Source organism: Paralichthys olivaceus, chromosome 19 (genome assembly GCF_024713975.1).
Source record: "Paralichthys olivaceus isolate ysfri-2021 chromosome 19, ASM2471397v2, whole genome shotgun sequence".
Taxonomy (NCBI): Eukaryota; Metazoa; Chordata; class Actinopteri; order Pleuronectiformes; family Paralichthyidae; genus Paralichthys; species Paralichthys olivaceus.
The window spans coordinates 6,968,127-6,981,858 of NC_091111.1; the positions used below are offsets into that span (position 1 = coordinate 6,968,127).

Below are 13,732 nucleotides of genomic sequence, written 5' to 3' on the forward strand. Positions count from 1 at the left end.
AGAGTATGACAACAAACATGTCATGGAGACCTCGGCTCCTGAACCCTGCACCTCTCCAATGAATTCCAAGCACGCACACCAAAAAAACTACATTACTGACAAAGCAAAAGGCACCAAGACATGAGAAGTCAGGCATATGACCTGCATTAGAATGGGTATGTTTCTGATAATGCGTGAAGAGGAATGTGCAAAATGAAAGGTTGGCTGCTGCGCGAGTAAAAGGGTCATTCTGAAAGGAAATGTGGGAGTTAAAGGGAAAGTAATTCCCTGCATACTTAGCCTTATTAAATATGTAGCACAAAGGAAATGTGCTCTCTTTTACTCTTTAGCCAGACCCCCTCTGGCTGTCAACGGAGTGATGCTCACAGCCTGCACGTTCAGGTTAAAACATCCTAAAATGTGCAGCACGGCCTCATGAGAGGGTAAATCTTCAAAAGGGGATTATGATGTTTCTGCTGCTGAGTTCCTTCCCCTGACCTTGACCATTCTGAGGCTGTCATCTCAAATGCACACACACTCACATCCCTCCGTCCCTCCCTCCCATTGCTTTAAATATTGAAGATGGATAATGGCGTTCGCCTTCTTCGCAAAGGCCGGGCGGAAAAGCTTGGACACAGAGACGCAAGCACACACACTTGTGTAAAAGGACACGCGTGTTCTCACACACGCCAAGAAAAACAAGATTCAAGACTCACAAGGAAACAAAAGAGCAAGGATCAACTCTTTTTCACCCCATCTGAATTGCATATTTTTTCTTCACCCCTCTTCAACTCAGAAGCCACTGACTTCTACAACCTAATGGCCTCTGTTAAACTCAGTGATCAGTGTAGTTCCACCTCATTCCATCAGATAAATGCTTTTCATATTCAGCAGGATGGGAAAAAACACAGTGAAGACAACACTCCTCCGAATCTGACTTCTTTGACATCAGCAGCCCCTCCTCAATCTCAGCCCCCATTAAATCAGTACTGACAGCACAGATGTTGCATTACAACATGAAACAAGGTTCAGCTTGGTGTTAATGCCATAATCACCATACCAGCGGTCTGCACACAACGCCTGGGCAGCATTAATATGAATTCATAAATAAATCAGAAAAACGCACAGAGGTTTGAGGAAGATTTTTACTGTACAGTGATGTGTGATGCAGTCAAATGAAAGAATACAAATTATACATTTTGAATTGAATATCGTCCCACGAAAAAACGGCAAATTGGCCCCCCCAAAAAATCAAATAAGTGATGGACCTTAACAATCAGGCCAAAATAAATAACAAGCTGTTATATATATTTTTTCTGTTTATCATATAATATATGGGGGAAAAGAAGTATAATATGGTCAATAAATATTTTTGTAAACCTACGAGATAAAAACTGGAACATCAGCTGCTTGTTTTTACTGTAGATAGTGCAGAAAAATGGTTATCACAGTTTAGGAAGACTTTGGAGAGTTGGTTGTTGGAGCTGGTTGTTGGTGGTGTGTGATTATGGGGGATGGGTGAATGCAGGGTTACGTGTGGTAAACCGACAGATGGACATACATGGTCGACCATCTGCGCAGGACGACAGATATGGTTTTGCGTTGATGGTTTTTCTGCAATTATTGAAGCTCCACTGGCAGATAAACACAAGACAGAGTATTGACAACAGCACCTCGGCAGAACCTTTGTAAGTAACAGACAATGTTTCCATTAGATATTCCCACACAGAGACTGCAGAGGGATATAACAATCATCAAATGCAGCAAATTGCTGTATATTAAGGTTTGAAGTTACAGAGGGCATTGAGGATGCTGTCGCGGTGGTGGGGATGTGTCAGTGAGGAGGAAAAGTGACGTGCTGTGTGAATTACGGGGCCCTGTTGGTCAGGAGTGTCCGAATGGCGCCTGTGTGTTCAGGGGTCTCTGGACAATGACAGCGTTGGCCAAGTCTGCCTCTTCCAGGCTCAGCTCTTTGTCGCTGAGCTCTCGGAAAGGAAGCGATGTGGTCAGGATGAAAGGTGGACAGCTCCTCTGGCAGCGCGATACGAAATCTTGAACGTCGGTGATCCTGGAAAATAAACAGAATTATATAAAAAGACAGAATATTCCCTCCTGAACACCTGCCAGATACTATAAAGCACTATACTAGTATCATCATCTATTATTTATCACGACTCAGCATGCACAAGCGATCCTATGGCGGCGCATGTCTTCAGACCGAGGCTAGCTGGAGGTTGCAGGGGTTCAGTCCTCTCTATCCTTTATCTGCTAACCCTGTTATATAAAAGCTGCATCAGAGTTACGCAATCTCTCTCTCTCTGGGGATTTTATAGATCCACTCCGTTGCTACATCTCAGATTATGTTTTCTGCAGCCCCATGCACTGTGGCAGGGGGATAGAACATGCACCGTGCCTTCAAACTCCAGCAGACTAGAACAAAGCATTACGTAATCCTCCGACAAACCCCCCTCGCCACTTCTCGAGCTGGAACAAACAAAAATCTTTTGTCATTCCTTGAGCTACTTCTATCCTGCAATGCATGAGATTACGGGATTTGCAGACAGCACAGCAGGAGTAGAGAGAATCAAATTTTTTTCCCCTTACATGGGACATTAACACTGTTTTTTTTTATATGTAGATGTTATTTGATGTTGTCGAGCTCACAGACTGAGATGTGCAGAAACGTGTTTTGGCCTTGACACCGTGATACTTACCGATGCGATAGGTTAAACCTTTGGACCAATCTCCTACCGTCAGCCAACCAGATTTGCAGGGAGGTGACGGGCAGGGCGTGGTCTAGTGTTACCATGGGAATAGGAGGAGATTCTCCATCCTCATGCACAGACGGTGACCTGGCCACAACTCTGGGTGCAACACTGGGAAGAGGCAGGAATAAATAACAGATTAAGAACCAATTGGGAGGACAGTATTTATAGCCTGTGCTGTATGTGTTTTTCTAAATTTGATAACAGCTATGTGTGGGCAGAGAAAATCTTGTACAAAAATATTTTTGGCCTCTCTGGAAAATTTAGTATTCAGAAAGTGATGCTCTGAAAATGCTGGGGCTCTCGGTTCATTAGTGTGACTGTCGGCCTGGTCAGATTGGCAGGTTTTTTGATACATGGATTCAGAGGGACACCTAGTGGTACAAAGCAGTATCGCATCTTGAAACATAGACACTCCTAGTGCTGTATATAATAATGGCAACACACAGGTACATTATTACTCGTGGAATTGGTTCCCAAACTAGGGGTCAGGACCCCCTGGCGACTGTGAGATACAGAAGGAAGGTTTCTGGCACAGTTATTTTGGGGGTCAGGAGCTGAAAAGTTTAGGAACCTCTGACCTATGAATATATGTTTATATGTGAAATGATTATTTGTACAAAAGGAAAATTATTAAAAAACACGTGTCATTCTCTAAAATTAAGTGGTTTACTTGGTTTATCGCTGCAACAATCTCCTACCTGCCAAGTCGGTATCCTCGGCCGCTGAAAGGGTGAAAGGCCTTTTTCTTGGGAACATAATTTTCCTCTGTCAGGTCCTCCACATTGATCTCCAGCTCCTGCTCTTCTGCTCTGCTCTCCCACTCTGCAGGAAGCTCTCTGGGAAAAAGATGATCAGGCATGGAGTCTTGTCAGAACGATCAATATGACAAATGAGCTCTAATGAGCATTATGCTTTATTTGTCTTATGGCGCCTGGTTGTGGAGCTAATTTTCCCTTTTGCGGACTCGCAGGTTTGATTGAAAGGTCAAACCAAAGAATCATAACAAGGGCACACGTCATGCTACATATGAGATAAATGCAGAGTTCAGCTCTCGGATATATACACTGTGAAGACAGCAAATACACTTTCATGTAATGTGAAGCTGTGGTCAGTCTAAACACACATCATACACGGTGTAATTAAATTGTTGGTATTTGCTTCTTTAATTTACTTTCTTGTTAGACTGTAAACCAGTAGGTCAGTCTGGTACCGCTTACTGTAGCTTGCAATGGATAAAAGCCAACGGTAACATCTGAAGTAATAGGAAACGAGTGTAATAATGACATTGCATGATTATCAACAGCTAGAAAACAGGTGCTGTAACACAGGCCACTTGTACATTGTGATGTTCAATTTAAGTGCTTTTCAAAACTGAGTTATCAAAGCCCCAGTTTTCAGCATGTGTGAGGTAATTACTGTTTCCCTGGAAATAATCAACAACCCAATCAGACATCATGATATTGCTGTTCTTTGTGCTTTTGAGCGGCTGAATAATATGCAGCATGCTTTAATCTTTAATATTCATAAGGAATTCTGGCAAGGCCTAAATTAACTCACCCCCTCTTGATTGCATCCAGGAAGTCTTGGTTCTCTGGTACGGAGTAGCTGCGAAACTCCTCATCATTTACAGTGAAGCCGTCTTTCCACAGCCTCACCACCATCTCCACCTGGACAGAAAGGCCACACACGAGCTCTGATCAGCCTGAAACACAGCAACCTCAGTGGGTAGTAAACTGGCTGAGACTGTGTGAATTCAGAACTCTATGACTGTATCTATGCAAAGTGAATAACTCAAGAGAAAGCTGTCAACACACTCAAAACACAGCCAGTGGACATGATGGAGTTTTCCATTGCATGCACAGCTGCATGAGGTCAAATTGCAGATATGGCTCTGAGGATTTAGTCATTCAGTCCTGACCTTTGATGACCCAGATGCATCGTAACAGATCTTCTCCACCTCATCGAGAAGGTCTTCGACTGAGAAACTACGCCTCATTGGAGCCTCCTCTGCATTTTCTTCACTGACAGCCCTTCGGGAAATGCACATGTATGTAATTAGGTCATTAAACGTCTTATTGAGTTGAGCCTGCGGATGCAAGGTTTATTTCATTAAGTCTGAAATGTTTGGCTACTGCTTTTGTCAGAGGAAAAGTTAATTCATGGGCACTTTAAGGAAAAGTATTTTATTTAAGTTGCCAATAATAAAATACACAGTGGAATAATGCTATATGTAACTGCTCACAGTCAGATTCACCACAGCTCTTCTCTGTCATCAGTGCCCAACCACTGAAGCCCTAAGGCATTGCATTTCTTTCTTTGTCTGGCAAATATTGTAACACTGTATTTTCTGCTTTCTCCACTGTACATCTTGTACACAAAAACCCCTCCACTCATCCACACACACTTGCAACAATAATTTTAATCACATTTGCACTTTCATTGTTGATGTGGTTATGTCTGGTTCCCCCCTCTTGTTTTGTGGTGTGTCTTTTTGTAGGTCATCAAACTGTTTTGCATTATAAGTGATTAAGAAGTAATAGTAACATTAATAATTGTAATGAACTCATTGTTTTTTATGATGATGTGGTTAAGTTTGGTTCCCCCTCTTGTTTTGTGGTGTGTCGGTGTTAGTCACCAAACTGCTTTGTATTATTATAAGTGCTTAATTAATGTGTTATTGTTAAAAAAAAACTTATTTTCATCATCATTATTGTTAATATATGTGATTAACCCCCCCCCCCCCCCCCCCCCTTGTGTTGTGCTGTATTTGTGCTGGTCCTTGCATTATAAGTAATTTAATAACAATAGTAATATGCAATGGACTTGATACTTACCAGTTGTCATCTTTCTCACCCCCCACAGGATCAATCTCTTTCATGACGTCCTGTGTTTCTCATCTAAACACATAAAGACGCATTGGGACAAACGTATTAAACAGTGACAGCACAGGTCATGATGGAGTCAGCTAAAGCTAAAGCTTCTTGGTGTGTTGTTGTTGACCTTTATTAGCTTGACGGGTAAAGACGTAAATTGAACTACTGACATTCAGTGTGTTGAGTTTGTTGAGGATGGCCTAAACGTGTTGAGCATTTGATCCATAAACAAACCCATCATTTATTTATGGTTCATTATGTAAGGGGGCGTCACGGAGCCGCGGACGCGCATGGAGACACATGTTGGCTGTGCACAACACGACGAGGATTAATACACACACAGACACACAATGGCTGCTCGTTCACACGCGCGGATTGAGGTTAAGGTCAGACGGTGATTTACCAGTCAGTGTATGGTCGGTTGATCCAGAGGTACACATCTGCTGCGTCTCTTCTTCTTCTTCTGCTGAGCAATAATGTGTGACGCAACGCTGCCGTAAGTCCACAGCGACTGTCGTAACACCACACACAGTTTACAGTCTATGCACACAACACACTGCTGGCTCAGCACATCTTCAGTTCACTTCACTTCACTTTAGATTCATTCAATTCAAATGTATTCGATTCAATTCACTTCAAATCAAATTAATTCAAATTCAATTTAGATCAATTCAAATTAATTCAATTCAATTCAATTCACTATCTATCTATCTATCTATCTATCTATCTATCTATCTATCTATCTATCTATCTATCTATCTATCTATCTATTTTTTAAGCAATTGTGATAATTGTGTGTAATTCATTTGAAATTTTTAGTTGGATATAAAATGTATTTCTTTAGAAGATTAGAATTAGGCTAGGAAACCATAAGGATTAACTGTTAGTTGTTTGTTTTTGCTTTAAATAATTTCGATCACTTTATGTATGTGAACATAGCGCTGTACGTTTTCCAAGAAAATAAACAAAGTTTTGATAATGTTTTCCATCAAATAAAACGTTGACAAAAAAAAGAAATGTATATTAAGCACAGTTGCATCTTCCTAATTTTGTTTTTACATTGTAGGACAGCTATTCACACTCTCCTCTGTTATTGCCACACCTGCAGTAGAGACAAAACAGCTGGTTTAATGAAACAGTGTGAATCCACCCTGATGATTCATACATTTATTATTTCACATTTCTCCAGTGTGGGAACCAAAGGACACAGCGCACACAGTGCAGAGCAATACTGATGATAACTTACACTCGAGTTGCATTGAGTTCCAATATTCAATGTGTGTCCAGTTTATGAGACTGAATTGAACTGTGTTGTGAACTTTTTGCAGTAAATGAAATGCAATCCTGTTTGTTTCCTGCCAGCTTCAAACCAGAGATCTCCTTGATTGATTTCTTAGCTTCCTCTCCTCTCAAATAAAACATTAAAAACTTTGAATCAAAGGAACATGTAGTTCCTCGAAGGGTACACTGTGTACTCAACATTCCAAACACTGCAGATTTTCTTTTACCCAAAATTGTTTCCTTCAATATTAATTTATATGTGCCTCAGGAGAAGTTATTTAAGTGACTTTATTGAACTTTAAGGATGTGTGAGTGTTTGATTATGTAAATATACCAAACTATTGACTGCAACTTATAAAACATAAACACATGTGTTGACTGGAGTGATCTGTGTGATGCATGTATAGTATCCTCATGATAACTGGGCCACTAGTTCATGGTGGGAATCGACCAGTCAGCAAAAAATAATGCACCTGCCTGACAGTCCCACATCCACAGAGGGGGGAGGCAGAGAGAGAGAGAGGGAGGCAGAGAGAGAGAGAGAGAAGCAGGGAGAGAGAGAGAGAGAGAGAGAGAGAAGCAGGGAGAGAGAGAGAGAGAGAAGCAGGGAGAGAGAGAGAGGAGTAGAGAGAGAGGTGTAGAGAGAGAGAGAGAGAAATGGCGCCTCTATGCTGCGCTCACTGAGCCAGTGTTTGGAGCCGGTCAGGAGAACCAGTAAGGGCAAGACAAAAGAAAACTAAAAACATGGTGAACACAAGGAAGAGCTCTCGGCCGGGCTGCGGCCCCTTCATCTCCTCCAGGACCCGGTCGTCTTCGAGAACCGAGCGGAACTCTGAGGAACATGTAAGCCGGCGTCTTCTTTTCTGTGCCGGCTGAGCTAGCTGCCTGCCCGGCTCTCTCGCTAGTTGGCTAGGTAGCGGTAGCCGTGGCCTCAAGGTGCTCCGCTCAAAACGCGTCGCTCCCGCACAAACGCGGGCACCGTCGAGCCTGACACCCGCACGGCCACGAAGGTACACAACGTAGGCAGTGCACGCGGCGGGTCGTGCGTGTGCCCCCCGCAGCGAACGCGTCGCACAGCTGTCAAATCACGAGCTAGCGCATTTCACTCCCGGCTAGCATCAACTTCAGTTCCCTTTGTGTTTGGCAATTTCCCCCGGCTCACTTGTTTCACTGCTGCCTCCACAAACTAGCGCCGCAATTCAAAGACAACCGGGAATTGGACACGGGGCCATCAGCCGTGGGCCAGGTCACCATTCTGGAAGTGTCTGCTCATTTATATTTCTCAAATGTGTAGAGATAAAGCGACACTTGAGCTAGCGCTTGTTGGCTGGAGCTAGCCTGCTAGCTTACAGTGGGGGAAGGGAGTCCCCAGTTCACAACAGTTGGCTGGCTCCAGTCCCGTATTTAGCAAGTCTGAACTTGGTGAACTTTCTGTTGTGTGTACCCCAAATACCCCCACAGTCAGTTTCTACCAGACTTGCTTTTTAAAGCGTTGATATGTCATTAAACGGAGGGATATTTTACTACTATAAGACACGCATACTCAGATTATAGCTTCAGTTTCTCCCCTGGTCGTCTGACCTACAAGCTGTCTGACAGTCTTTGTCTCAAAATGTAAACACAGAGATTGTGCAAGGCGACAGACTCCGCGTCAACGAGCAGTTTACGGTTATTATTGCACTTAGCACGAGCGATCAACATAACTCATCCATCTGACCATTTATTGAGCCATTAGCACATGTCTTAAGTCTCACTGGGTGATTTGGCGAGGACTTACACTTTTTCTAAATTTTGGCTGAAGAAATTCGAGTCAGTCCTGGTTTATGTCCAGTTTATGCCAGGCTGACTGATGACACATGGAAATGAAATGATCTGATTAAAAGGCTCTAGATTGATAGCCCTTACACATTCACAATTTATCAAGTTCCCAAGAATTTGTTTTTGCTAGACCTCAAACACCTGTGGTTTAAAACGGCCATAGCTGTGTGACATTCTTTTGATGATTGACTGATTACGAGATGCAACTGTCAGGCCACCTCTGCTCATTCCTTCCCTGTTTATGCATCTTGCACTTTTCAGTCTGTCTGCGTCGATCCAGCCAGTCAGACAAACCCCTCTGCAGGCATTGCAGACAGTTGCCTATGACGACAGTGAGATATGCTCACATATCAGCAGGGAAGTTGAGCTGTGAAGGGCGTGAGCATCAAGGGCATATGTCTGCTTGGTGCTGTGTTGTGATAGTAAGAATACATTGAGGAGTTGGGACAAAGGTGCCATGTCTCTCACAAGACTTCTTGTTTTGCAATTTGTAGTTTTGTCTTTTCCTTTGTGGATTATTATGGATTAGATATTTACTTGATCAGTTGGGTCGTACCTGCATTTTCGTCACCTAACATTCTGATTTATATTCTGATTGACAGGCTGGATTTTGCTTTGCAAATTTGCATAAAAAAGATGTCACGGTCTATTTTTCCGTCACTCGCTTATTCTGGTTGACTGACAGATTGGCTTTCTACATCTTTTAATGTTGGTGTGGTGTTTGTTGTGCAGAAGGAGCCCAGTAGTGATGTGAGCAGTCCCAGTAGCCCCCGGCTGGCTCCCCCTTCCAAGCGGACGAGGAGGCAGACGGCCTCTGAGCCCAGCTCCAGTGATACCTCCCCATCCCCTCAAACCAAGGGCCAGAGGGTCAGCTGGGACATCCCTACCTACCGCACTAGGTAAGTCGCTGGCATTTAAATCATTCATCATAAGTGTTTGTGAATGATCTATGAAATCAGAGCATATCATGGTTGTCCTTGTCAGAAATAAAAAACAATTTAGTACAGAGTTGTATGAAGGTAATTTAGTTTATTAATGTATCTGTATAAAGTAACAGTGAGAGTATTCTATATGGTTATTTAGTTAAACAACATGCAATCAGTGGAGCAGTGACCAACTTAAACATGGATTCTCAAACGGTTTTATGTGTGATTGATTGGAATCTTCAGATGTCCATACATATTTTCACTTTGTTTTGTTTTTTTCCCAGGCTGTCCTCTCGCATAATGCAGAATGGGCATGGTAATTCAGTTCTTTTCAATTTGTTCCTTTTTTAAGTTGTATACTGAACATATGCAATTAGGAAGTAAATAATCCAAAGTTTTGGCCTTTAATATAATTTTTGTCAATGCTTCAGCCCATGTGAGTCACCGGAATGATGAGAGCGGAGGTGGAGATCACTCTCGTATGAATGGCCATGTGGAGCTGAAGAGGAGCTGCCGGGTGAAGAAAAGTCAATTTGAACACCTCAATCAGAGCCTGCTGTTTGATCAGCTGGTTAACAGGTATTATGCACTCAGACTGCTGACACATGTTCTACAGTTGTTCTTTAAAGGTGACTTCAGTTTGTCATATCCTTTGTTGTTCTGTGTGTGTGTTTGTGTAGCACTGCTGAGGCTGTCCTTCAGGAGATGGACAACATCAGCAGCATCAGGCAGAACCGTGAGGTGGAGCGACTTCGCATGTGGACTGGAGACACTGTGGAGGTGAGTGTGGCCGTGCTGCAACATTAAAAAAAGCACAGCTAGAAAAGCACATTGCTGCTGCATTATGATCCAGTTTGAACATGAGTGATATTAAGACATGTCTTCTTTCAGGAAAACATGGACATGTATTCCCGGGTGAAGCGCAGGAAATCCATGCGCAGGAGCACTTTCAGCATGCCAGCACACCACAAAGTCCTGAGCAAAACAGAGCAGGAGGAGGAAGAAGGGACGGAAGGTCAGCATCCTAATGTTTCACTCATGATTCAGTGAAGGGAAGCATAGATCATGAAATCTTTATGATGTATCTCCTCCTTAAATCCAATATTATCCATTGGATAATCTCAGCAAGCTTATATTGGTAGTATTTTCATTTGGACTTTGAAAACCATATTTTTGAATTTCAGAATCTCACGAGGAAGAGGAGGAAGATGCGGAGGATGATGATGAAGACGATGAAGGGGATGAAGCAGAAGAGGCAGGAGAGGAAAATGACAGACCGTACAACCTCAGGCAGCGAAAGACAGTGCAGAGATACGAGGCACCACCTATTGGTAATTAGTATTTTTTTTGGACAAACTGTGTACTGTATAGTTAATGTAATTATGTTCACTTAATTTGATATCACTTAAGTCTAGATCCGTGACAATCAATTGTTTTGTCTTTGCTTTTCTCAGAGCCTGTGAACAGAAAACAGAGCAACCCCTCACTTTTTGACACCCACAGATCCCCAGCAAGAAGAAGCCATATAAGGTTGGTAGAAATGTAATATGTGAAAAATCCCTGTCAGATCTGATGCCGCATTTATAACAATGTGTTAGTTATTAGATGCTTTTTCAGTACCGTGACTAATCAAGTCTGTGATTCTAAATAGCTTTATTTTCACCATTAAGGACTGTGATGGTGTTGTGGTGTGATACTGAATCTAGATTCTCCCACTTCTCCAGAGTGAAGAAACATGCCATTCACAGCAGTGACACCACCTCGTCATCTGATGAAGAGCGGTTTGAGCGGCGAAAAAGCAAAAGCATGACCCGGGCCAGAAACAGGTGTGGCTTCTGTTTTCCATATTCTGCACTTAAAACTCCATCTGCCTCTGATTTACCTCCACTTTGATTCACTATAGTTTCCATTTTCTTTTGAATTATCTCTAAATCATTTGATATCTAGGGCTGCTAACATTTGTACAAGAGCTGTAGCAATGACAATGATGTAGTTGTACTTTTTAGAAGTAATCACACATATCATTCTTATTTGTTTCACAGATGTTTGCCCATGAACTTGAATGCAGAAGACCTGGCTAGTGGGGTTTTGCGAGATAGGGGGAAAGTGGGTGCCAGCTTGGCTGATGTGGATCCCATGAACCTGGATAGCTCTGTGAGTGGAAATGCTGATAAATAGCAAAACGATGTAGAAGAGCTTAGTATTAGTTTGTAGTTTTGAAATCACAATATGTTTTGTAGTCAAACAGAGCGTCCTAATATTTTCAAAGATTTGCAATATTCATGTCATGTGGAAACTGTTTTCTCCTCAGGTGAAATTTGACAGCGTGGGTGGCCTCAGTAATCACATTCAGTCACTAAAAGAAATGGTAGTGTTCCCGCTGCTTTACCCTGAGATCTTTGAGAAATTCAAGATACAGCCTCCCAGGTGAGAAAAAATAACATGTGGCAGGTTGTTTCAAGATTGTAACTATTTTTTGTAGAGTGATGAAAAAGAGACTAAATTGAAACTCTACAACAGTTGCTTTGCCACTGTCATGATATTTTTGATTACAAACACATTTCCTCCCTCTTCCATTTTCAGAGGGTGTTTGTTCTACGGCCCACCAGGGACAGGAAAGACCCTGGTTGCGCGGGCACTTGCCAACGAGTGTAGCCAGGGAGACAGGAAGGTTTCCTTCTTCATGAGGAAAGGAGCCGACTGCCTCAGCAAGTGGGTCGGCGAATCAGAACGCCAGCTACGCCTGCTCTTTGATCAGGTGAGTCAGTGCTTTAGTAAGGTCAAAAGCAAATTTGATATCCTAGCAACCATCACTTGTCTTATTTTTTCACAATGTGGAAATAGAAAACGCGTTGCTTGCTGCTTGTTGAGTATTTTGACTATGATGTCTCTTGTGTGCTGCCTATTGTAACTTATTTTAAACTCTTTTAACTTCTTGAATATAAGCTAACTGAAATGAGCATAATATTATTTTCTTTGGCCTGACCGTTTTTTGCACATATGTTTTTGATCAGGCGTACTTGATGAGGCCGTCCATTATTTTCTTCGATGAGATTGATGGTTTGGCTCCCGTTCGCTCCAGCAGGCAAGACCAGATACACAGGTGAGACTAATGTGGTGTACCTACAACATGGCCCAGTTACAAATTAGAGAGGAAATGAAATAATTTTCAAGTATATGAAGGTCCTGTAGTTCACTCAGAGACTCAAACCAAACTAATCCACTTTACACATAACTTTTTAAATGCTAACAGACGTAACAAACCTCGGCTATACTTCACATTCGGATGATATGCGTTACTGAAAGTGTTGAATGTGTCATTCCTTTACTCTTGCACACATCTGCATGCTGGTATGTCTAGGTATAAACTGCTGCTACTGTTACATTCCTTGCCAGAAGGTGGCAGAGGTTTGCTGGAACTGCAGCTTTGAGTTTTCTTTTGGAAGACATTGTGGCTGCATCTGGAATTTACTGCTTCAGACCAGTGGTACTAGAGTGAATAGTAGTTTTTTTTGACAGGCATTAAGCAATCATAGCAAGAAGAAATGGGTGATCATAACAAACAGCTTGCAGTCAATTGCTGAGAAATGACTATCTAAAAAAAAAAAAACGATATTTGTATATAACATTTCAATCCCGGAGCACAATTTATTCAAATTGGAAAAGGACGAGCTTATTACACACATGGAGATCTTGTCAACAGGGAAACATAACAGTTGATATTGTTGTCTCACACTGTTCATTATGCTTGTTTGATTGACCAAGTATTTGCTGAAATAAGACCTTGTTTATTTGTAATAAGACCGGGGCCCTGTACTAGGAAGCAGGATTTGCGGTTAATAGCATAACTTAAGGTTTAGTCAAGGGTTTTCGGTCCTACAAAGCGAAACAGCTTGGTATCGGGTAAATCATCATAGTAACTAATGCTGAACTGCTCCAGAGCAGGTTAAGTTGGAGATGAGAGATGAACCTGTGTAAATCTCCACCCATTGACCATTCACCTTGTTCGTAGTACAGGCCCCTTTACATTGAGCTTTTATTTTATTGCTGTCTTGAAAAATTATAAGGCTGTTTTTTCTTATTTTGG

At 42.2% G+C, this 13,732-nt stretch overlaps 2 protein-coding genes across 3 annotated transcripts in view; one reads left to right on the forward strand and one right to left on the reverse strand.

Annotated features, from left to right (window-relative positions):
* Window positions 1-1,110: 1,110 nt before the first annotated feature.
* ubxn2a (UBX domain protein 2A) lies at window positions 1,111-6,171 on the reverse strand. The gene is made up of 7 exons (XM_020091537.2): window positions 6,024-6,171; window positions 5,582-5,644; window positions 4,666-4,777; window positions 4,305-4,414; window positions 3,446-3,583; window positions 2,694-2,855; window positions 1,111-2,047 (listed from the first exon to the last, which is right to left on the reverse strand). The coding sequence occupies exons 2-7, from the start codon at window positions 5,623-5,625 to the stop codon at window positions 1,864-1,866; spliced, it is 750 nt and encodes a 249-aa protein (XP_019947096.1). The 5' UTR covers window positions 5,626-5,644; window positions 6,024-6,171; the 3' UTR covers window positions 1,111-1,863.
* A 1,307-nt stretch (window positions 6,172-7,478) lies between these two features.
* Window positions 7,479-13,732, forward strand: part of atad2b (ATPase family AAA domain containing 2B) — a 74,915-nt gene continuing 68,661 nt past the window's right edge. For both annotated transcript variants that reach the window (XM_020091812.2, XM_020091813.2), the window contains exons 1-13: window positions 7,479-7,744; window positions 9,452-9,618; window positions 9,930-9,961; window positions 10,077-10,224; window positions 10,326-10,425; window positions 10,537-10,660; window positions 10,830-10,976; window positions 11,100-11,175; window positions 11,370-11,471; window positions 11,688-11,799; window positions 11,957-12,072; window positions 12,229-12,403; window positions 12,660-12,748. In XM_020091812.2, the coding sequence (XP_019947371.2) occupies window positions 7,646-7,744; window positions 9,452-9,618; window positions 9,930-9,961; window positions 10,077-10,224; window positions 10,326-10,425; window positions 10,537-10,660; window positions 10,830-10,976; window positions 11,100-11,175; window positions 11,370-11,471; window positions 11,688-11,799; window positions 11,957-12,072; window positions 12,229-12,403; window positions 12,660-12,748 (1,487 nt within the window). In that variant the 5' untranslated portion in view covers window positions 7,479-7,645. The remainder of the gene's footprint in view (window positions 7,745-9,451; window positions 9,619-9,929; window positions 9,962-10,076; window positions 10,225-10,325; window positions 10,426-10,536; window positions 10,661-10,829; window positions 10,977-11,099; window positions 11,176-11,369; window positions 11,472-11,687; window positions 11,800-11,956; window positions 12,073-12,228; window positions 12,404-12,659; window positions 12,749-13,732) is intronic.